Raw genomic sequence first — 24,181 nt, forward strand, 5'->3', positions numbered from 1 at the left:
ATATAAATAGGAAGTTTCCTATTTTGTAGTATGTGTATAATGATTTCCTATGTTGGTTCCTCATATACTGTGCCTGCAGAAACATTTGAAAAATGTTTTGAGGTGAATAAATTATGCATTAATGTTGGAATGATGAGAAAGGGCCAGTCATGTGATGATCTAGGCATCCTAGGAAAAGAAAACAATATGTTTAAAGCACCAACTCAAGAAGAAGCTTGACCTTTTGAAGAATCAGAAAAGAGGCCTGTGTGGCTGGAGCCTAGTAAGTAAAGGAGGGTGTAATAAACATGAGAGGCAATTTGGGTCTTGTGGGTCACACCAAGGAATTATTATTATTATTTTTTTGTAGAGGCAGAGTCTTTCTTTATCACCCTCTGTAGAGTGGCATGGCGTCACACAGCTCATAGTAACCTCTAGCTCCTGGGCTTAGGCGTTCTCTGACCTCAGCATCCCCAGTAGCTGGGACTACAGGTGCCTGCCACAACACCCAGCTAGGTTTTTTATTTTGTTGCAGTTTGGCCGGGGCCAGGTTTGAACCTGCCACCCTGGGTATATGGGGCCAGTGCCCTACCCATTGAGCATTGCCCTGAGGAATTATTTTTATTTTAAATACAGTTAGAAGCCATTGAAGAGTTTTAGGCAAGGGTATACTATAACCCATTTTATGCTTTTAATAAAGAAAGACATAAGTATAAGGTGGTATCTGACAAGCACTGTTGATTTCAGTGAATGGAAAGGTTATAGAGGAGATTAAGACTTTAGCTTGGTGCATGAAAGAGAGATAAGAATTAAATAAATGGGCTCAGCGCCTGTGGCTTAAGTGGCTAAGGCGCCAACCACATACACCTAAGGTGGTGGGTTTGAATCCAGCCTGGGCCTGGCAAACAACGATGGGTGCAACCCAAAAAAATAGCCAGGTGTTGTGGCGGGTGCCTGTGGTCCCAGCTACTAGGGAGCCAGAAGCAGGAGACTCGCTTGAGCCCAGGAGTTGGAGGTTGCTGTGAGCTGTGATGCCATGGCACTCTACCCAGGGGGACATCTTGAGGATCTGTCTCAAAAAAAAGAATTAAATAAACAGGGGAGGAGAAAGAGGTAGTATACTGTGGTAGCAAAAATAGTGCCTGGCTTTGAATTGGAAGAGTTGGGCTTAAGTATTTATCCTTCCATTTGTCTTTAGCTCTTGGCCTCTAAATTTCTTTACCCTCTTTATCTTAGTTCCCCCATCTGCTTAGAGCAGACAAATGAGATGCTTATAAACATATTTTGTAAACTATAAATGATTCCAAGAATCCTACTGGATCCCTGAAATTACCGAAAGTACTGAACTCTTAAATATACAGTCTTTCCTCTACATACATACCTGTGATAAAGTTTAATTTACAAATAGGAACAGTAAGAGATTAACAATAATAACTAATAATAAAATATAACACAGTAATATCCTGTCATAAAAGATATGTAAACATGGTCTCTGTCTCAAAATATCTTACTATACTCTATCTTGGGTAATAGAAACTGTTGAAAGCAAAACCATGGATAAGCAGGTACTGCTGTATGGTATTTGTTTATTCAATAAAAGACTGCCATTTGTGTGGTATTATGATGAGCACTGTAGAGTGATAGTCAAATGTGGTTGCCTCACAGCTGTAATCCTCACTCTTTGGAGGACCATTATGGGAGGATTGTTTGTGCCCAAGAGTTGGAGGTTACATTGAGATAGGACAATGCCACTGTACTGTAGTCAGGGCAAGAGAGCAAGACCCTGTCTTAAAAAAAAAAAAACAAATGGATTACACATGATTTCTGCTCCTCTAATAGACAGTGTAGAAGCTGGATAAAACCTCAAATACAAAGTCAAGAGAGGTAGATCTTAAGAAGGGTGTGATTAAGTACTATGGGAGTTCACAGAAAGGAGAGCTTACTTTCTGCTTTAGGTTGGCGATGATAAAGTTTTATGAAGAAGGAAAGGCTCTTGTACTTGTTTTGGAAAGATGGATAGGACAGAAGAGGATATTCTCAGTAGGCAAATCTGTGGGAGCAAAGGCATGGAACCAAATTCAGTACTTTTTTTTTTTTTTGAGGTAGAGTCTCACTATGATGCCCTGGCTAGAGTGCTATGGCGTCACAGCTCACAGCAGCCTCAATTTGTTGGGCTTAAGTGATTCTCTTTCCTCAGCCTCCCAAGTAGCTGGGATTACAGGTGCTTGCCACAATGCCCCACTGTTTTGTTGTTGTTATTGTTGTCATTGTTGTTTAGCAGGCCATGGCAAGGTTTGAACCCACCAGCCCTGGTGTATGTGGCTGGTGCCCTAGCCACTGAGCTATGGGCGCCTAGCCAAATTCAGTACTTGTTAAGAAAAGGTAGGTTAGGACTAGACAGATCATGCAGCAACCTTGATACTAAGCTAAACGAATGAATTCTTTTCTATAGGAATATTATCAGCAGAGTACATCATTGTATGGATATTTATTGAGCATCTACTATTGCCAGGTTTGTGCTGGAAGTCAAGGCTATTAAGATGTAGTGATTTCATTTAATTGGGGAAGACAGATTAATTATTTTTATTGTAATGAGATATAAACAAAATGTGATGGTATTATAGGACAAGGAACATCTCTAGCTGCCTGCCATAGTAAAGGAAGGCTTTATAGAAGTTACTACTACTACAGTGTGCTGAGATACAAAGTAATCCTTTGCATAGTAGATAAAGCAGATGAAAAAAGGAATGTGAGAGAAACATTCTAAGGCTTGGCCCTTCCTGTATTTTGTGATGGCTGGACAGGGGCTTTGTATGCATGTCAAGGGTAAAGGTTTTGGTAGAGGGTAATTATTCAAGCGGCTGTATGGAGAGTAAATTGGAAAGAATGGAGATTCAAGAGGGAAACCTGGTAGGGAGACTATTGCACTAGGCAAAGTGAGTGATGATGCAGGACTGAGTGTGGAATATTAGCTATAGGGATAAGGAGCATGGGACACTAGAGAGATGCTTAGTATGTGGAATTGGCAGGACTTGGAGATCAGTTGGATGTGAAAGAAGGGAGGAAAGGAACCATTTGGAATATAGAATGGCTTCTAGGATTCTGCTAATCGAGTGGGAACCATTGCCTGACAATAGGGTATATTTAAGAAGATAAGAGTGGATTTAGAATGGAAGCTTAATAGTTTGAGGTAGATTGTGTTGAAGGTACTTGGATAGCTGGGAGTAAGGAGGATGATTTTGGGGAGGTAATCACTTAAAGCTGTCCATAAGCATGGACTGAACTATTGTTAGGGAATGAGTATAGTGAAGAAGAAGAACCTCATGAGTCAGAAACAACCATAGAAGAAAATGATCTTGAAAAAGAAAGGTAGTAGAAATGGTTAGAAAGCGTTTTCAAGGAATGGTTAACATTAACATCACAGACACTGATTTTTTTTTCATTCTCTGTTTCTGAAAGGTAGGTAATTGGTCACTTCTGTAACTTCAGTGAGGGCATAAACCAGATTGTAGTGGTTTGAGGACTGTGTGGGAGGATGAGAATTTGAAACTGCCAGGAGAGAGATAAAGCTGCAATATCAAGATACTGTCATTTGTCCCCTTTTTTGGTTTTATTTCTTGTCTGTTTTTAAAAATCTCAGAGACTTGAGTAATTTGTTTCTTCAGGGGAAATAGCAAATGGACAGCAGAGGGTTAAAGTCACAGATGATGAAGTAAGCCAGCCATAGCCATGGAGTAGCCTATAGTGCCTCTCGCGCTTTAATGGGGATCTTGTTAAAATAGAGATTGTGATTCCATAAGTTCTGGGTTAGGGTCTGAAACACAGTATTTCTGACAAGCTCTCAGTTAATGCTAATGCTTCAGTTCTGTGAACCACATTGTGAGAGAGGCTCTTCCTGAGAATATTGGATTCATGGCATTACACAGGGAAATTAGTTTTAGGTGGGAAGAGGAACATTTCCTCTCTCAAATGAGGTGGAATGGAGGGTGGATGGAGGTACAGATTAAATTTGTAGGGTTGATACCATATTTCCCCAAAAATAAGACCTACCCCCAAAATAAGCCCTAGAAGGATTTCTATGCATTTGTTAACCCTGCCCCGATAATAAGACCTAGTGATGGGCGTGGCTATGCAGTGTATCTGCATAGCAGCGCCATGCATTTCAGCTCAGAGTGGTAAGGAAGACTGGAATACCTTTTATCTGCCACAGCTTTCTTCTAGCCGGTAGCGCTTGCGCAGGTGCACATGTGGTAACCGAGGTCGCAGGCATCCTATTGCGCATGTGTGAATGGCTTCGGGAAAGGAGTTCAGCATCACTAGCACCAGCCCCACTAAAAAGTTGGGCTCTCCCTGTCAGGTTCCAGATGAAGATGACTTAACTGTATTTGAATAAATGTAGATTGTTGTATTATACTTAATAAAAATAAGACATCACAGGCAGCGCCTGTGGCTCAAAGGAGTAGGGTGCTGGCCCCATATGCTGAGGATGGTGGGTTCAAACCCAGCCCCCACCTGAAAATAAGCCCTAGTGTGTCTTCTTGAGAAAAAAATCTAAGACAGTATCTTATTTTTGGGGAAACACAGTAACCTTTTTTTTCCCTACGAAGTAGGAAATAATGCTGTTTATGAGAAGACATGTGGAATGGGTTGTGAGCTTGGTGAAAATAGTGAAGATTTGGATTAGGGAGAAAGTAAATGAATTGGGACATGTAATCATTGAACAGGGAGAATTAATTTGGTTATGGTGTTTGTAGAAGTAATTGGAGCAGGGAGAGACTAATACAATGAGATCAGTTTTTGTTTTGGGTTTTTTTGGAGATGATATGGTAGCCGAGGGGAGAGATAGGTTTAAGTAGAACAGTGGCCTTGAGTGGTAAGCTAAGTATGTATTCATGGCCCTCAAAGATGTTCTTTGGAATTGGTGAATATGATGCTTTACATGGCAAAAGAGACTTTGTAGATGAGATTAAATTAAGAATCCTGTGATGGAGAGATTAACCTGGTTTATCTGGATGGGGTTTTTATAGAAAGGCTGTGGGGGTCAAGTCAGGAAAGGCCAGGTGGTAATAGAAATAGATGAAGATTCTGGGAGGCCGAGGTGGATGGATTGCTCAGGAGTTTGAGAGTAGCCTGAACAAGATCCTGTCTCTAAAAATAGCTGGGTTTTGTGGTGGGAACTTGTAGTCCCAGCTACTTGGGAGGCTGAGGCAAGAGGATAGTGTTTGAGCCCAAGAATTTGAAGTTACTGTGAGCTGTAACACCATGGCACTCAACCTCAAGGCGACTGAACAGAGTCATGGTGGAAGCAGAGGCCCATGTGATGTGGGGTTATGAGCCAAGGAATGTGTACTGCCTGGAGAAGCTGGAAAAGACAAGGGAAGAGACTTTCCCAAGAGACTCCAAAAGGAACAAATCTGTGCTGACATGTTGATTTTAGCTCAGTGAGACTGATTTTGGATTTCTGACTTCCAGAACTGTAGGATAATAAATATGTGTTCTTGTGAACTGCTGAATTTGTCGTATTTGGTTACAAGAGCAACAGGAATATTTAGAAGGTAAGAGTGTAAGGGAAATAAATAGAGAGTTAGAATCAATACAGTGACACAACTGATAGGATGTGGCATGGGAACCAGGAAACTGAAATTTGTAGCCTGGGTGGAAAGTAGTGAAATTAGAAATAGAGACTGGTTCAAGACCAGCCTGGGACCAAGAGCAAGACCCCATCTCTACCAGAAAAAAAACAAAAACTAGCCAGGCATTTGTGGAGGGTGCCTGTAGTTCCACTACTTGGGAGGCTATGGCAAGAAGATTGCTTAGGCCCTAGAGTTTGAGGTTGCAGTGAGGTATAATGACACCACGGCACTCTCCCCAGGGCTACAGAGTGAGACTCTGTCTCAAAAAGTAATTAAAAAAAAATAGAGTGTGTCAAGGATTAGACATTAGAAGAAGGTATATTCACTTTGCATGTCTTGACTTCAGGTCTTGGTGGACATGATGGGAACAGTATTTTGATGTCTAGTAGGATAGAGGAAGATTTGAAATAAGGTCATGAATTTACAAAGCTACTACAGGGCTGTTATATATAAGTAATAGGGCTCTTAATGGTAGCATTACATGACAAAGTATGTAGAAATACAGTTTTGACTGAGAAGATGTGAGAGAAACATTCTAAGGTGAGAAGATGCTGAAAGGCATGATTGAGAGAGAGGTTTTTGAAAGAGTAATACCACTTTATGTAGTCCTTTTCAGTTTGGTAAGTGTTTTCATACATTTTTTGAGGAGGTTAACAGATTTTTAGAAATGGATAGAACTGCTGTTAGCATGAGAAATAAGCAAGATTGACAGTTTAGGCTTAAAAAGGTTGTGGATAGTGACTGTGGTGTTGGACATCACATGTATAAAATATTTCCGTCATCCTAGAAAGTTCTGTTGGATGGCACTGCCTGTAGTATTTTTTATAATGAGGGGTTGGGTCTAACAGTGTAATTTTTAGGAAATGGTGTTTGCTAATTAGGCACAATTTTCAGAAGACCTGTACTTGTAGAGACACTGTGTGGTGATTGCAAAATGAACATTATACCGTGTGTTCTATCCAAGAGACCCTAGTCTAATTAACAATGAGGCTGGGTATGGTGTCTCATGCCTGTAATGCTAGCACTTTGGGAAGCAGAGGTGGGAAGATCACTTGAGCCCAGAAGTTTTGAGACCAGCCTGGACAATAGGGGAATAGTAGAGACCCCGTCTCTACAAAAAGTTAAAAATAATTAGCTGGGCATGGTGGTGCACTCCTGTAGTCTCAGTTACTCTGCAGGCTTAGGAAGGATTGCTTGAGCTTAGGAGGTAGAGGGTTCAGTGAGCTATGATTGTGTCGCTGCACTCCAGTCTAGGCAATGAGACTGTCTCAAAAACAAACAAAAAACTCCCCAAAACAAATTAAAAAATTGAACACTAACCATTTGGGTCTCACAATACTAGTTTTTATTGTAGTACTACTTTGTGTTGTGTGAATTTGAGAAAACCTCTTAGAAACATAGATCTTAGCTTCTTAAAGAGGTCCTGTAACCTCTTAAGGATGTGAAAAATGAGCAAGAAACAGCTAATGTGTGTTTATTATAGATTGAACAATGTAGAAATAGTAGGAAAAATTTGGAAAAAAATCTTATCTGTAAAACAAACAGGTTGGACTTGCAATTTAAGAGTAAATTGCATTTTAAGAGTAAAAGACATTATTACAGTATAATTCATTGTTTAGTTGTAGAGAGAGATATACTTCTCTGTTATATACTCTTTAGCCGCTTGAGCCACAGGCACCAAGCCCAGACTTGTTTTGAGTATGAACTGAGTCTGAAGGGATAGCAAATTAAAAATGTGACTGAGTGTTTCATATTATACTTTTGGTTCTTGCAGAAGTTATCTAAGTGATTTTATAACCACTTTGCAATTACTTCATAGTGAACCAAACATTTCCACTTATTTCTATGAATAATTGTAAGTTTACCAGTGATTTTAATGATGTATATAAATAGTTAGATTAGGATGTTGCTTAAAGTAGTATTCTCATTAATTTTATGTAAATCTTTTTTTTTCCCCTTGAGACAGAGTCTCACTATGTACCCCTCGGTAGAGTGCTGTGACATCACAGCTCACAACAACTTCAAACTCTTGAGCGTAAGCAATTCTCTTGCCTCAGCTTCCCAAGTAGCTGGGGCTACAGGCACCCACCACAACGCCCGGCTGTGTTTTGGTTGCAGTTGTCGTTGTTTAGCTGGCCCAGGCTGGGCTCGAACCTGCCAGCCTGGGGGTATGTGGCTGGTGCCATAACCACTGTGCTTATAGGCACAGAGCCAATCTTACGTAATTCTTGATGTAAAGTATGGGGTTGGTTTGATAGACTAGCTTAATGCTGAACACCAGTTGGCCCTTAGTGTATACTTGTTCTTAAGAAAATGAGGGAGCAGTTGAACTTACATGTTAAAGTTAATCATCATTTTATTTTTGTAGAATTGTAGAATGTTTCCAAATACTTCTCTCTATACTAAGTATATTAATGTCAACTATAAACAGAAATTTCATTTTAGTTCTTTTTTTCTCTGCCATTTTAAGTATGGATTCCTAGGAATTTCTTTGCTTCATTTACCCTAGCTCCATAATTTCTACAAAATTTCTCTAAGAGGAGTCTCTTTGGCAGTATATTAATGTGTTAATTGTGTTAACCCTCTTATTTTATTTTTTTGTGTTGCAATTTGGCTAGGGCCAGGTTTGAACCCACCGCCCTCGGTATATGGGGCCAGTGCCCTACTCACTGAGCCACAGATGCCGCCCCAACCCACCGATTTTAGAGTAAAAAAAATCTTGAGTTTAAAATCTAGCATGTAACTAGATCAGTCAAGGTTCTGGAATCCAACTTAGGTGATCCAAGACTTTAATGAAAGGACTGCCAATAGGGAGTTGTTAAAGGAACAGAAAAGGATTGGTTTCCTTAGCAACAGAGAAGCCCAGTGGGCAGAAAAAATAATAGTGCTAGGGGAGCCTGGTGAGGGCTGTGGAGAACTTGACAAGAACACACTTCTGGTGATGTAGAGATTCAAGTTTGTTCAGAGAATGCGACCAAGAGGCAATAGGGAGCTGGAAAGAAAAAATCCAGCCTTTCTCTGCCTTCTCATCCGCCTGCTGGTAGCAGACAGCACCGGATCCCAGAAGATGGGTCTGTTTTTATCAGCATCCTTGGGCACAGAATAGAGTAGAGGGTATTGGGTGATAGAGTTGTGGCAGTAAGATAATAATCAACATAAGTGCTAATGAGTATGGACTGACTTTAGGTAATAAAGTATTTTAGATTTGATTTCTTGTGAACAGTACTATACACTCATACTTTTTAATGGGTTGAAATGGGCATTAAGTGAAATAACTTGTTTTTGCAAGGTACTGTCATAGGTGCCTTTATCTTGTTAGTATATTTTTGAAGTTTTGATAAGGTGTATATTTGAAAAGCTCAGCTTCATTTCCTTTGGTGCTGTGCTACATTTTTTTGCAGTAACTTTGGGTACTACCATATATTTAAATATGTTAATTTTTATGTTTTTCAGTAATTTTTGAAAAGTGAATTACACTCCAAGATGTATTTTTTTAATGATTTTATAGAGCCAAGAATTAAAAATCTAAGTTGTAGTTTAGGCTATATGAGTTTAGGCTATATAACTCTATGGGAGTTAGGTTTACTTTACCGCTCTGTCCTCTTCCCTTCTGAGAAATTACAGTAATATTTACTAGTAAATGTTTGATTTTCTTACGGTAAAATAAAGTAATAGTTGTGAAGCACTTTGAAGGCTTAAATGATATGTATGGTTTTTTTTTTTTTACTATTCATTTTAAAAAGTATTAGAACTTCAGATTGAGAATGGTTGTATGATTTTTGTTTTATTACATTTTTCTATATGAAATTAATCATAAGACATTATCTTTTATATGTGTGCTGTGTGAATAAAGTGATATGCTTGTAAGTATTTTAGTCAACATGAGTGTGAATATAAATTTTTTAAAAACTGTCTTTTGAAATGAATCCTCAAAGACCTTTTTTTTTAAATTGTCTAATGGTAGGATTTGTCTTTTTCACTTTTAGCATAGAGAGCACACTGTTTACTTCTGAACTTATGAGTAAAGGTGGTTTTGAGATGTAGAAACTGTTTTCCTAGTAAAGATTGGTCAAACTACTTCTACCATTGGTGTAGCTTTATGGCATATTCTATTTTCAAAAAAGACTGTAGCCACCAGATCATATTCTACTATAAGGCACTTTTCTGTTTTTAATATTTGCATAAATAGAATGATGTTAAAATTAACTAAACTTCCATTTTACTTCACAGACTTGAATTATTGCTTTGTCAATTCCAAACTGAACCTTGTTGAATTACTGACTAAATCTTAATTATTTTCCACTAGACGGTCTGCCAAATCTCGAAGCAGAAGCCCATATTCATCTAGGCATTCAAGATCGCGTAGCAGGCACAGATTGTCTAGATCCAGAAGTCGTCATTCTAGTATTTCTCCTAGTACACTAACCTTGAAGAGTAGCCTAGCAGCTGAATTGAACAAGAATAAAAAAGCACGGGCGGCAGAGGCAGCAAGAGCTGCAGAGGCAGCAAAAGCTGCAGAAGCAGCAAAAGCTGCTGAGGCTGCTGCCAAAATTGCAAAAGCCTCAAACACTTCTACACCTACCAAGGGGAACACAGAAACTGGCACCAGTGCATCACAAACAAACCATGTGAAGGATGTGAAGAAACTCAAAGTTGAGCATGCACCTTCTCCTTCAAGTGGTGGAACTTCAAAAAATGACAAGGCAAAAACAAAGCCACCTCTTCAGGTAACAAAGGTGGACAATAATTTGATTGTAGATAAAGCTACCAAGAAAGCAGTTGTAGTTGGGAAGGAGAGTAAATCTGCTGCTACAAAAGAGGAACCAGTATCTCTTAAAGAGAAAACCAAACCACTTACACCAAGCATAGGAACCAAGGAGAAGGAGCAACATATGCCTTTAGTGACCTCCACATTACCACCATTACCTTTGCCTCCTATGCTGCCTGAAGATAAAGATACTGATAGGTAAGTGCAAAAAAGTTTGTCAAGAACTGTTTAAAGAAAAAAAATATAAGTTTGAAGTGAGAAATGACCTAACATTCCCTAAGTCCCCCCCCCCCAAATACTTCAGTAAAAGAGACTATAAGTGAATGAATTCTGTTTATGCTGTACATCTTAAAATGAAGCACACTGTTTGTAGGATGGCAGAATTACAGTTTATGCTAAGAAATTCAGGAAAAATTTGCGAATGCTTTGGATACATTGAGTATTTTAGTGTGAATTTGGGTATTAGAAATGCCCTCATTCTCTTTGACTTAGTTTTCCTTGATAGGATCAGATGGAGGACATTGTGTGATCAAATTGCCCTGGGTAATTGAAATCTTCATAAGCATCTATCTCAGTTATTTCTTAAGTTTCTTCAGTGACTTTATGAATTTATCACTTTTGATAGCTTAATGCATTTATACCTTTTGCTCTTTTCGTAATCCCTTTGAATTTTAAGATTATTTTGTTTTGCTTGTTGTGCCTTCTCAGCTATACCTTTTAATTGTTTTTAGCCTGTCTTACAGTTAGAGATTAATCACATTACATTATAGAAAACTCATATAAATTATGATTATGCTTTCCTTTAACATGTTTAAAAATTTCTGTCATGAATATTGAAGGTATGGCTTGATTTTTATTTTGCAACATTTTATTCTTAAGAAGATGAAGGTAAGAGTGAGTGTAAATTAAATGTAGGTAAGAATGTTCTTATTTGTATACTAGGTTAGAATTATACTATTGTGTGTGTTATTATACCATTTAACCATTTTTATGTTCATGAAAAAAGTAGAGCTATTTCTCCTATGCCCCATTTCTATTAAAAGCAACTATAACATATGGGCAGTTTTCCTTGCTGATTTTCTTTGTAGACCTTGAAAACCGATGGATAAAAATGCCATGTGGGCATGTCTTAAGTGTTCACTTTGGTTAGCTATATGAAAATTTTATGGTTTTAAACTAAATAAAAGCTAAATCTTAATTCTTGTGTTTATTGCTTTTGGAGGTACTTTTTTTCTGTAATCAAAAAGTTGCTGGGAGACCCTATCCAATTTAATCAGCTATTACCTATTTATACTACTTTAATTGTTGTATTTGTAAGTTTGATTCTTCTTGAACTTCAGAAACTCTGAAGTTTCATAATGATAGTGATTTGTAATTTTGATGAGTCCTACTGGAATGGGTTCGCTGGCAGAGAGACTTGAGTAACAGAATTGAGTCACTTTATTAGTTGAGAGTGTAACTACTGAGAATCCAGGTTCCAGTGGGACTGGTGGTTCTTTATTTTTTATGAGGAGGACTGAATGGTTAACTAGGGATATTTTCAAGATCTCAAGACATACCCATGTGAATGCTTAATGAGAATATTTTTTATGCATGTGTACATAATAAAGTGGTAGCACATTTTTTCCTTGGTCATTAAAACTTTTTTTTTCTTCTGACCCATCTTTTCTGTCTCCTGCTTTTTTTCTTTGGTATATCTGTGTTTCTGCCTTTATTTCTTTGAATGTGTTTCTGTGTCATGGATGTGGAACTTCTAAGATTCTAAGATTCATGAATACTATAGCAAGTGTGCTTGTGTAGCCAAAGATTATTTGGCACTAAGGGAATGCTGTAATTTTCCAACATCTAAATGTGTGAGGAAGAGACATTCTATTTTATTTTATTTTTTTAAGTTTTAGGTGATTAAATAAAAACATATTGTGAAACAAGAAATTATAAAAGTGATTACTTTGAGAAATAAATGGGCAATGAAGGGTATGGATAAAGCAGGAGACTTCTTTTATAGTTAGTATTTGTAATGCTATTAGAGGTACAGTAAAAACATTTGTCAGTGGTCTGTAGTAGAAGGTTTAGTTTAGTTATTTTTCTTTATTTTAATTTTCCACCAACTTTGCCTTGGTTTGAGATCTCGTGGTGGTTAAACTTAAGAAGGTTTAGTTTTTAATGCCAGTTGTACCTCTTACTGCTCTTAGGAGTTTCTGTGCCCTAGTCCATTTAGTTCTGTCCATGGGTGAAAATATATATGGTTTAACCTGTCAGATTAGTTGTAAGGATTAAATGAGTTAATGGGCAGAATTTTGCAAACTGTAAAATGTGGTGCATCTCAGGTATTATATGATTAGTTGTAGTATAAATCAGTAGCATTAAGGACTTTAGTGATGCTTTTATTGAAAAAGAAAGTTTAAATGAATGATTATATTGTATAACATATAGACCATTATATGTTTAGAAATGTTGGAAGAATCACAGAATTAACATCTGTATAACCTCCATCTAGATCCAGCAAGTGTTAACATGCTCTATTTCTCTAGTTTTGTATATTTTCTGATTATTTAAGAGAACTTATGGTGGTATGTATGTGTATATACCTCTTTGTAGTACCATTTGAAAATAAGTTGTAGCCATCATGAACTTTACCCTTAAATGGTTTAATCATTTGCCAAGATTTAGGTCAGTCTCCTGCTTAATCACAATATCATTATTATACTCAAGATGATTAGAGTAGAAATTAACAATAATAATTGTTTCTCTATAATCATCCCCCCCCCCAATGACTTTCTGGCCAGTAGTCTTACAAAATACCCCACATCTGGATTTATCTGGTTGTTTCTTTCTTGGTATCATTTAACCTGTTCTTATCTAATCCTTTCATTTCCCATAAACTGGAAATTAGTTGTGCCTTGAAGATATTAAGAATGAACAGATTTTTACCCAGATATATAAGAGATGATTTTTATATACTTCATGCTGTTGTGACAGGAGGAGCAAAATATCAGACTGTCTCACATTAGTAGTCATGATGTGATCACCAGCCTTTAGATCTCTCCATGTATAAATACAGGTGCTTTTTTTCCTTTGCAGTTAGAATAAGCTGTAGGTTAATACTTGAGCAGTGTTTGAATATCCTTTTTCTAACAACCTATGACGTAATGGCTTAGGCCCATTTATGGTATTTATATAATTTGATTACTATGGTAGGGGCTGCAAATTGTGATTTTTTTTTTTTAATTCTGTCATTCCTTTTAGCATTAGCTGGCCTTCTTTTGTAAATAACACTCTTGTCTGCACCTATTCATCATTTTACTCTCATGGATTTTTGTTTATTCTCTCTGTTATTATCAGTCACTGTTCTTTTTGATACATTGTCTGAAATTTGACCATTGGGAGCTTGTTTAAGCTGACTCCTTTATCCTTTTGAAATGACCTCATTTGTTTTTTAGTGTTTCCTTGCTTCCTAGTCAAATAATACAGCTTAAGCTTGCATTGGATTTTACTTCTTTGCCCAAATTGCTGTTTCTCCCCGAATTATCGAATAGACTGTTTTCCTGTGCTATAATGGTTTTCTTTTTTTAAAAAAATTAGTATCATACCCATGGTCCTTGAGTTGATTTTTTTTCATTTGATGTGTTGGAGGTCTTTCGATACCGATAGAGACGTGCCCAGTATTTTTATTTATAGGGATGGGTGTATCATGCTCTTGTGCTGTTGATCAGTGGATCCTTAGGTTTATAATTACCTGCTATTAAATTTTCCTTATATATGAATATTTTATGTACATGTGGGTAACATTTGCAGGATAGTTTACACACCAAAGTATGCACATTAAAAAATGTTTTAATAGGACTGTATACCATTTTATGTAACCAAATGTATGAAATTACCTTAACAGTATTGGCTATTGTCAATTTTGAATTTTTGACAGTCTTTAAAATAAGTAATTGTTTAATTTTGCATTTTTAGGATTGTTAATGAAGTATACCATCTCTCTGAACATTGACTACTTATTTTTTCTTCCAGTGAATTGATTGCTTATATTCTCTCCTGGATTTCATTAAGGTTGTTTCCCCTTTTCTCTTTAGGTATTATGTTAGGGATCTTGATCTTCGACACTTAGAGGCTATTATTTGTTTTTGACAATTATGTCGTTTTTGGGTATATGGATGTTTTCTATTTTTATATAGTTTCCTTCAGAACTTCTAGATTTATAAAGTTCAAAAAAGTCAACTCAGATTTCACAGGAATTTGTTGTTCTTGTGTGAAGAAGGGAGCAGTGGACTGATTGTCTGCTTTACCCTCACCTAGTATTATGGATATGATTTGTTGACTAATCTATCTTACTAACTTGAAATGCTATACATATAAATTCTTACAGATATCTGTGTTTCTATACTTTTTTCCTATTGACATGTTTCTTTGCCAGTATCTTAATGTTTTAATGTCTTCAGATGCTTGGTATATAGGCTGTCAACTCAAATTTGTATCATAGAGGCAGGCAGGTAATATAAAAAAGTAAAGGAGATGGAGTAAATTATTGATTAGTAAACAGCTCCGCTGCTGAGCTTTAGACTTCATTGTTGCTGTGTAAGAATTTGGGCCTAGTGTTGCATTTTTTTAAAAAAAAGCCTGGAATGTAAATACTTATGTAAATCCTCTGATATAAAAATGCTGGCAATAAATAGTTTTTTTTTTTTTTTTTACAATAAATATCTTTTTTTTTTTTTTTTTTTTTTTTTATGTTTGGGACAGAGTCTCACTATTTTGACCTCGGTAGAGTGCCTGTGGAGTCACAGCTCATAGCAACCTCAAACTCGTGGGCTTAAGCGATTCTCTTGCCTCAGCCTCTCAAGTAGCTGGGACTACAGATGCCTGCCACAATGCCAGGCTATTTTTTGGATGTAGTTGTCATTGTTCTTTGGCAGGCCCGGGCTGGGTTCAGATCCGCCCGCTCTCGTGTATGTGCCTGGCACCTTAGCCACTTGTTGGAGCTGAGCCTGTATGACATTATTTTAATTTAGGTGTTTTAAATAATAAGTGAAATTAAGACTCTTAACTTCCCCCCCCACAAATGTTGATGTCCATCTTCAGACAAATAAGAATTTGACTAAAGCCTAAATGAAGAATTTTGAATGCAGTGTCTACGTACCGTGGAAAAGTAACAGTTTTTTAAATAAATTATTTTAAATATGCTGATTTTTACACAGTGTTCCAAGTGGTACCTTTTCTAGAAAAAAGCCATTACTATATTTCAAACCTAATTTAGCTACCATTTTAACTCTGGAGCTCTGCTGTTTGTATAGTGCTTTATCCTACTGCTTACCTGTCCTCTGGTGTGTAAGTTCCTTTCTGAAAGGAACTGTAGCTTAATGTATTTGTTATTGTTGTTGTTAAATCTCTAGTGTCTTACACAATAGCTAGCATGTAGAAACCCACAATCACTATTTATTGGATGTAGGGACAATAAAATTGAGAAGTGGGCTAGGTGGTACCTTACTTTAAAACTACAGATTAATTTTTTTCAAGCCTATTTTCACTGTTAAAGAACCTTCCAGTGAGTAACCCAGGGTTATAAAGAAAAGGCATAATTTTACTATGATTAGTAAAAGTAGTTTTTAATCTGATGATATTAAAGGAGCTACTTGTTTTACAGTATTGTTGCTCTGTAGGAACAAGTGATAACAGAAGGATAACAAAAGAAGTGGTAATTAAAATGAAATGATTTACATTAATAACATCTTTAGTAATTTCTGATCATAGCAATGTAGTCTTAATACATTTTTTCAATATGGGACTCATAATTGCTGTGAAAGTATATGAAGTCCAAATTTTATTATTATAAGATTCTTTTTCAATATGTCATGTTAGATAATAGATTTTGTGGTATCTGTGAAATTTAATACAATTGACAAGATAAACCTTAAGAGAGTTTTCAATGCATTCATAAAAAGTATAAAACTAAGCTTGAATTTCACTTGTAATTATAGTAAGCTACAGTCTTAATAAAATTAGAAGAATCATTGTTCAATTTAGAAAAATTAATTAACCTTGAAAAGGAGCAAAGTGAAATTAGTTGTTTATGGTTATTTAAATGGGCATAAATAATACCATGTGTTTTATTTATTTCTTACAGTAAAATATCTTTTTGTTTCCCCACTATAATGCTATTAAAACAATTTCTTTTGGTTGGGCCCGGTGGCTCATGCCTGTGGTCCTAGCCATCTGGGAGGCCAAGGCAGGTGGATTGCCTGAGCTCTCAAGTTCGAGACTGGCCTGAGTGTGAGCCCGACCTCCTCTCTAAAAAATAGCTGGGCATTGTGGCAGGTGCCTATAGTCACAGCTGCTTGGGAGGCCTGAGGCAAGAGAATCACTTGACAACAAGATTTTGAGGTTGATGTGAGCTGTGATACCACAGCACTCTGCCTAGGGCAACAAAGTAACATTCTCAAAAAAAATTTTTTTTCTTCTAAAGCATGATTACTTGATTTTCAGGTATGTATGTATGTATGTATTATTTTAGTGGAGATGGGGTCTTGCTCTTTCTCAGGCTAGTCTCAAATTCCTGAGCTTAAATAATCCACCTGTGTTAGCCTCCCAAAGTGCTAAGATTACAGGTCTGAACCAACATGTCTGGTTGATTTTCAATTTTAATTTATAGTTAAATCTGTATCATTTAAAAAAATAAATTATTTTTTAGAAATCTTAGATATATTGGCTCTGCGCCTGTAGCACAGTGGTTATGGTGCTAGCCACATACACTGAGGGTGGCAGGTTCGAACCCAGCCCAGGCCAGCTAAAACAATGATGACAACTGCAACAAAAAATAGCTGGGTGTTGTGGCAGACACTTGTAGTCCCAGCTACTTGGGAGGCTCAGGCAAGAGAATCACTTAAGCCCAAGAGTTTGCTGTTGTGAGCTGTGATGCTAGGGCAACATAGCGTCTACTGAGGGCAACATAATAAGACTCTGTCACCATATAAAAAAAAAAGCTTAGATATATTGAAAAATTAGGAAGATATTATAGACTCCCAGTATAGTATACCCTGCAGCCATTTCCTCATTAATGCCTTACTTAGTTTAGTATATTTATTTATTAACAGTTAATGAACCAATATTGATACATTATTTTTTTTTCTGTGAATTTGTTTTATTGAGGTGTGGGACATGGGATGGGAAATGTCACTGTGGAGTTTAGAATATCCCTCCTCACAGGAAATGTCCATGCTAGTCTTCCTGGCATGCTTTATGGAACTTCTTATTGAAACTGCTCTTGGTGCCTGCAGCTTATTAGTATTATTTTTTTTTTTTATTGAGACAGAGTCTCACTTTGTCACCCTTTGTAGAATGTCATGGGGTGTCACAGCTCACAGCAAACTCTTAACTCTTGGGCTTAAGCAGTTCTCTTGCCTCAGCCTCCCAAGTAGCTGGGACTATAGGCACCCGCCACAATACCTGGCTGTTTTTTGTTGCAGTTGTCATTGGAGGCCCTGGATGGGTTCAAACTTGTCAGCCTCAGTGTATGTGGCTGACGCCGTAACCACTGTGCTATGGACGCTAAGGCAGATTACAGTCTTGTAATGTGAAATAATAAGGAATATTCATGGCTATTGCATACTACTTAAATGTAAGACATGGGCACATTTTTACCACTTAGTCACATTTTGAGGTATTATTTGTCTGATTATTTTCAGCTTACGAGGAAATATTTCAGTAAAAGCAGTTAAAAAAGAAGTAGAAAAGAAACTCCGATGTCTACTTGCTGATTTACCACTGCCCCCTGAGCTACCAGGAGGAGATGATACCTCAAAGAGTCCAGAGGAAAAGAAAACAGCAACACAGTTACATAGTAAAAGGAGGCCTAAGTATGTGCTCGCTTTCTACCTGTTCTTAAATTGACCAAAATTGATTCTGGATCATCATAAATTCCTAAAACACTAAATTAAGATTTAAAATAAAAATGTAATTATTCTTTCAACTTACAAATATATGAATAAATTCTCTTAGAGTTTTGAAATACTTGCATACCTATTCTCAATGACTAATAAAACCAAATTTAATTTTCTCTTACAATTTGTAATGTATTAATTTCTTGGGGTATTGTATGTGTTAATTTCTGTTAGTTATTAAGATACTTAACATAGAAACACTGAAATTGGTCAAGGTAGAACTCAGCATTCAGTAAGCTCAAACCAAATTAGTAATGAGTAAGCTACTGTGTTTTCCTTTGCTTTTAACTCCATTTTCTCCCATAACTAAATGTGTTCTTCATTTTGCAAGAGCTGGAATAGAAGGAGGTTTGAAATCTATATCCTAAATTAGCTTCAAGTAAGTGCCTAGAGAGTACTCTTTCCCTTGAAATCTGTTCCTCAGTTAAGGGGGGAAAATACCGATGCCTTTTTTACTTCTACCTAACCAAGGGAAAGTTAAATCTGATTTTAGAATTGCTGTTCATATAGCACCTAGTGTTCGAGTATAAGGTAATTTTCCATCGTGGAGTAGAAAGCTAAAAAATGTTTAAAATAGTCTCTTTTTGAGTACTATAGCTTTCTTTATTCTTTGATTTGAATATCTGTTACCTGGAGATAACTATAAAATTATATATCATTTTAAAGAATGTAAAATTTTTATCATACCCATTTATTTATCTACTTAAATGAATCTATTGGGAGTTGATTATATTAATGCCTTTGTACTCCTTTAGACTGAAAAGTTTCTTTTCTGGTGTTTTTAAGATGATTTCATACAGCCATAAGTCTAAATTTGTCAGTAAATTTTATAGCTAGATTTCTGTTAACGTTTACAATCAAACTTTTGTTTTTTTGAGTAGATATATATTTTGTCAATAAATGAATAATAAAACTTTTTGGAGGTTGATTAGAGAACTTTGCCTTTCTATAGTGTTATTTTCATCTACTCATTGAAAAATTACATTTTATTTCTGAAAGCCTTTCATATAAGTGCTGCTGCTTCTCTTTTGCAGTTGTAAGTACTAATCTACTGAAGAAGAATCAATCATGTAGAGAGGATACCTTGATTTTTATGATAACTTATAATACCAAATCATAGTGTTATTTGTATTGGATAGATGATTACGAATAAACAAAGGTAGGGGAAAATAAAAGATACAGGATTGGTGGAGGGTGAATATTGAGTTAATAAACAGTTCATTCAATTTGCTTGATTGTATATAAAAACTTCAGAACTATATTTGATAGAATATGTGGGCCTCGCTATGGTGAAATCAAAGAAAAAGATATTGACTGGGGAAAACGCTGCGTGGATAAATTTGATATCATCGGAATTATTGGAGAAGGTACTTATGGACAAGTTTACAAGGCCAGGGATAAAGACACTGGTAAGAATGTTAAGTTCTGGGGATCTTCGGGCCTATAGAATTTGCTTTGTTTGACTTTCTCTTCTAACGTGTGACTTTAGTAATTTTCAAAAAAGTTAAAATTTATTGTGCTTTTATCTTGTCTTTATTTTTATTATTTATTCTATATGTACACTTACGTACCCTGTGGGTCTGTATATATGTACTTTTTAAAAAATGTTCCTTTCGTGTTTGTGATGTGCTTTATGGTAGGATTTAGGTTTTCTCTTATAAATAATTCTTAAACTATTAAAAATTGGGAAGAAATCTTGACCTGAATTAGTGGTAGGCTTTTTTTCGGAGGGAGGGAGCTTTAATCCTTACACAGTACTTTTGTTTTAGGCCAAAAAAAAAAAAAATTTTTTTTTTTTTTCTGTAGAAATTGCCTTTGAGCCCAGATTTAGTACCTTAAAATCTTTCAGAACATTATCTTGGTTCTGAAAGATTGGAACTAGGTTGAAATTTCCAAAGGACCTCACAGGACAGAAAAAATTAACTGTCAGAAGCTATATACGAAGTTATGTTTTTTACTAATTAAAGCATAGAACTAGTATCTTTATTTATAATTACTTGTTGAAATAAACCATAGGTTTAAAATAACTTAGCTACTTGAGGCCATTTACTGTTGGGGGAGATGAACCTTACCGTTAGAAACTGTAATTATGTGTTTATAATTATGTGTTATCAAAGATTAAATTATTATAACTTTAAAAAATTACTTGCTAAAATAAGGAATCATACTACATTTTTGGAACACTTGCATAAAAACAAATGAAATAAGTTGTAATGATTCCAAAGATAAAATTTCCTTCTTTCAGAAAATTTGGGCCAGGTATAGTAACTCATGCCTGTAATCCTAGCACTCTGGGAGGCCAAGGTGGGAGGATAGCTTGAAGTCAGGAGGTCAAAACCAGCCTGAGGAAAGTGAGACCCTGTCTCTACTAAAAACAGAAAAATTAGCTGGGCATGGTGGCATGCATCTGTAGTCCCAGCTACTTGGGAGGGTGAGGCAGGAGGATTGCTTGAGCCCAGGAGGTTGCTGTGACCTAGGCTGAAGCCATGGTACTCTAGCCCTGGTGACAGATTGAGACTCCATGTCAAAAAAATTAAAAATTGTAAGAAGAGTTTTTTTCTCCACAGAAGTGGAATAAACAAACTTTTACTACAGTTAATTTTTTCTTATTATAGGCTTTGTGTGTATGTATGCTTTATTTACTATTTATATCTTTTCTAATATAAAACTAACACCTCTAAAATTTACTGTAGTAGGGAAGAATGCAAACTTTTGGAACAGCTAGATTTTGAATACCATTTTTACGACTAGGTAACTGGACAGCTATGGGCAAGTAATATTTCTGAGCATATTTTCTCACTAGCACAATGTATACAGATTTTCTCCTCTATTCGGAGAAGTTTTATTCATATGTAAGCATATTGGGTATATTTAACCTTCCCTTCTTCACTTTTTAAAAATATAAATGGCGGTGTAGTAAACCTACTCTTTAGCATCTTGCTTTTTTTCACTAAAGGTATCAAAAAGAGCATAAAACAATAATACATACACACCTGCTTGCTCCTTACAGTGGTTATATAATATCCCATGATTTGTGTAAATATTTCGTAATTACTTTAATGAGAGACTTAATTTCTTGAAGTACAGATATAATCACTTGATATATTGGAAACTAAAATATATTTTGTGGGTTGTAATTTCCAGAAGTAGGAACAGAGATTATGATTTAAGATAAATTTAAAATTAAGAAAAGTGTCACCTCCTTTTGTCAGCTGATAAATATTTATTTATTTATTTATTTATTTTTATAGGAGAAATGGTAGCCTTAAAAAAAGTACGTCTGGATAATGAAAAGGAAGGCTTTCCAATTACAGCAATTCGAGAAATTAAAATTCTCCGGCAGCTTACCCACCAGAGTATTATCAATATGAAGGAAATAGTGACTGATAAAGAAGATGCTTTGGATTTTAAGAAGGACAAAGGTATGTATGCATATTTAAATAACTAGTTCTTTGTGGTCCTCACTGATGTTGCCAACTTGGAGATTTTGTTTTAGGTATAGGAAACTTTTGCCCCAGTGTGAAACTCTTACTTAGTAGAGTTGGAAGAATTATTTACTTCAGTAGTTTTTGAGTTAGCTAAGTAAAGCATATTTACCAGTGTTACAAATAAAGTTTCTAATAATAATGGTATCAGTGTTTTTGAGCATCAGTGTATAATTTTCAGTCTTCATTTTTTAGTGACAGACAAAACAGTTTATGGCAGTTTTTGAGTATATTTAACCAACTTTATGTTAACATACAAGGGAACTTTATGGTCAGCATTTTTATTTCTGTAAGAGTGGAGGCAAAAATTTACTTGAGATTGCCTTTAATAGACTGAGGCAGTGTATACATGCTTTTAGCAGAAAGCAAACATGAAGTGAGCCTGTTGATTAAAGTAGTACTAATAGGGCATATGTGGGGTGAAAGAAATGCTCTGTTGCCAGTATGAGCAAGATTTTAGAACCAAATCTGTACTTTTAAAATAGCAACATTACTTTTTCAAACTAAATTTAATATAGAACAGATTAGGTATGTTCTGATTGAACCACGGTACTTAGCCTCCTTCCTTCATCAGCTATCTACACAGAACACACAGTCATCTTATTTTTCTGGAAAATACAGTTTAAAAATGATTGCCATGATAATATATGGTTATTATTTTACATAAAGGAACTGTTAGAAAGTGTTCTATATGCAATATGAAGATCAGAGTCATCTTTTTTATTGATGTGACTTCTGTCCATTTTTGTTCATAATAAAGCTTGTGTTTCTTAGCTTGACATTTAACCTGGTTTGTCTTTTTAATCTTACTTTTCAATACTTCTGATTGTGTAGTAGAAAGGGTTACTGGTTTGCCTTCAGTTAGAATGTCTAGGATTTGAGACTTGCTGTATTAGCAGTGTGACCTTATTAGCAAGGCTTTTCGCCCTTCTGAATCTGTTACCCCTTCATCCATAAAAAGGAAACAATATCTCTCTTACTGCATAGTAAGAATTAAATTAAGACCTTCAAACAAGAAGAGATGTGCAAATGTTATTTATTTTGCATTAACTTCATGCTTTAGCCAAATTAGTATATTTGCCTTTCTTCCAGCGTACTCCGGACCTCCTGGTTTTTCAGTCTATGAAATCATCCCTCTACCTACTTTTCTAGTCTCATCTATGCTATGTTTCTTTTTCCATTTATGCTATTTTTGATTGCTCACTAAGCTCAAGTCACATTGGTCTTTGAGGTCCACAAATATGCCAACTTGCGTTTTTAAAACTCGTTAACACATGCTGATTGCCTGAGCTTAAATAAAACACACGCACACTTTGAAAGCCTGACTTCTTACTCTCCATGTCTTAGTCTGAATGTTGCTTTATTCATTAGTAAGGGCTTACCTGACCAATATTTCCACTTTTCTACTGCTTATAGAATACAACACAGTATAAAATAACTTTTCTCAATAAATGATAATCATTACAGTGATTTGTTAATTACTTGTTTTCCCAGTCATAGATGGGAACCATACTTGTTTTATTTCCTTATATGCCTCCTAGCTAGCTTAATACCTGTGAACATAAAAGGTATTCATAGTCTTAATATGTTTATGGTCATAATTTATTTTCTTTATCAGATTATAAATTCCCTGAAGCCTTTGTTTTTTGTTTTGTTTTATTTTGAGTCCTCCACAATGCCTAGCACTTTATTTTATAGATCATACTATACATTTCCATGTGTTTGCACCCTTCACCATCTTTCTTCCTACCATAATCCTGTCCGTACTTGTATGAGTCTTGATAAATAAGAATGCATTTTACTATGTGAGAAGTTACATTTAGGTTTCTGGAATTAGTTAAATGTATTATAGTATATACATGAGAGGGTATGAAATTTAAAACATTCTTTCTTAAAGGAATGTCATAATTTTGACGGGAACTACAGAGAGGAGCATAATTTGATGAAAAGTAAACTAGATTTGAATTCCTTGGGTTCTAATCCTGGCAGTGGGACGTTACACTAATTGCTGTACTGTAGTAGAAAGTTTAGGAGTGTTGGTTTGATACTGTGGGCTAGTTTAATATATTAGAATTTATAAATGTAAAAATACGAAGCTGTATGCCTAGAATGATTTAAATATGAAAACTATAAACAGTACAAAATCAAGAAAAAATGCTACCATAGAAAAATGTAATAAACATTTGCATAATTATAACACAAGCCATTAAGAATATAAGAAAAACACCATGAAAATAGTTATTGAAAAATGGCTTTACATAAGAATGAGGAAAAATTAATCATGACAGGTTGAAAGAGAACTGTTACTAGATCTTAAAAGAAATCATCCTCCTTAGAAAAAGGATTAAGTGGCTCGGCGCCTATAGCTCAACCGGC

The 24,181-nt window shown here is 35.8% G+C and overlaps 1 protein-coding gene across 1 annotated transcript in view; it reads left to right on the forward strand.

Moving 5' to 3' along the window:
- The window catches only part of CDK13 (cyclin dependent kinase 13), a 128,464-nt gene that overhangs the window by 16,384 nt on the left and 87,899 nt on the right, over positions 1 to 24,181 (forward strand). The window contains exons 2-5 of the mRNA XM_003797542.3: positions 9,919 to 10,578; positions 18,066 to 18,236; positions 19,590 to 19,729; positions 21,572 to 21,742. Of these exons, the coding sequence (XP_003797590.1) occupies positions 9,919 to 10,578; positions 18,066 to 18,236; positions 19,590 to 19,729; positions 21,572 to 21,742 (1,142 nt within the window). The remainder of the gene's footprint in view (positions 1 to 9,918; positions 10,579 to 18,065; positions 18,237 to 19,589; positions 19,730 to 21,571; positions 21,743 to 24,181) is intronic.

The sequence above is a fragment of the Otolemur garnettii genome, unplaced genomic scaffold (assembly GCF_000181295.1).
Source record: "Otolemur garnettii isolate 467f Iridium unplaced genomic scaffold, OtoGar3 scaffold00119, whole genome shotgun sequence".
Taxonomy (NCBI): Eukaryota; Metazoa; Chordata; class Mammalia; order Primates; family Galagidae; genus Otolemur; species Otolemur garnettii.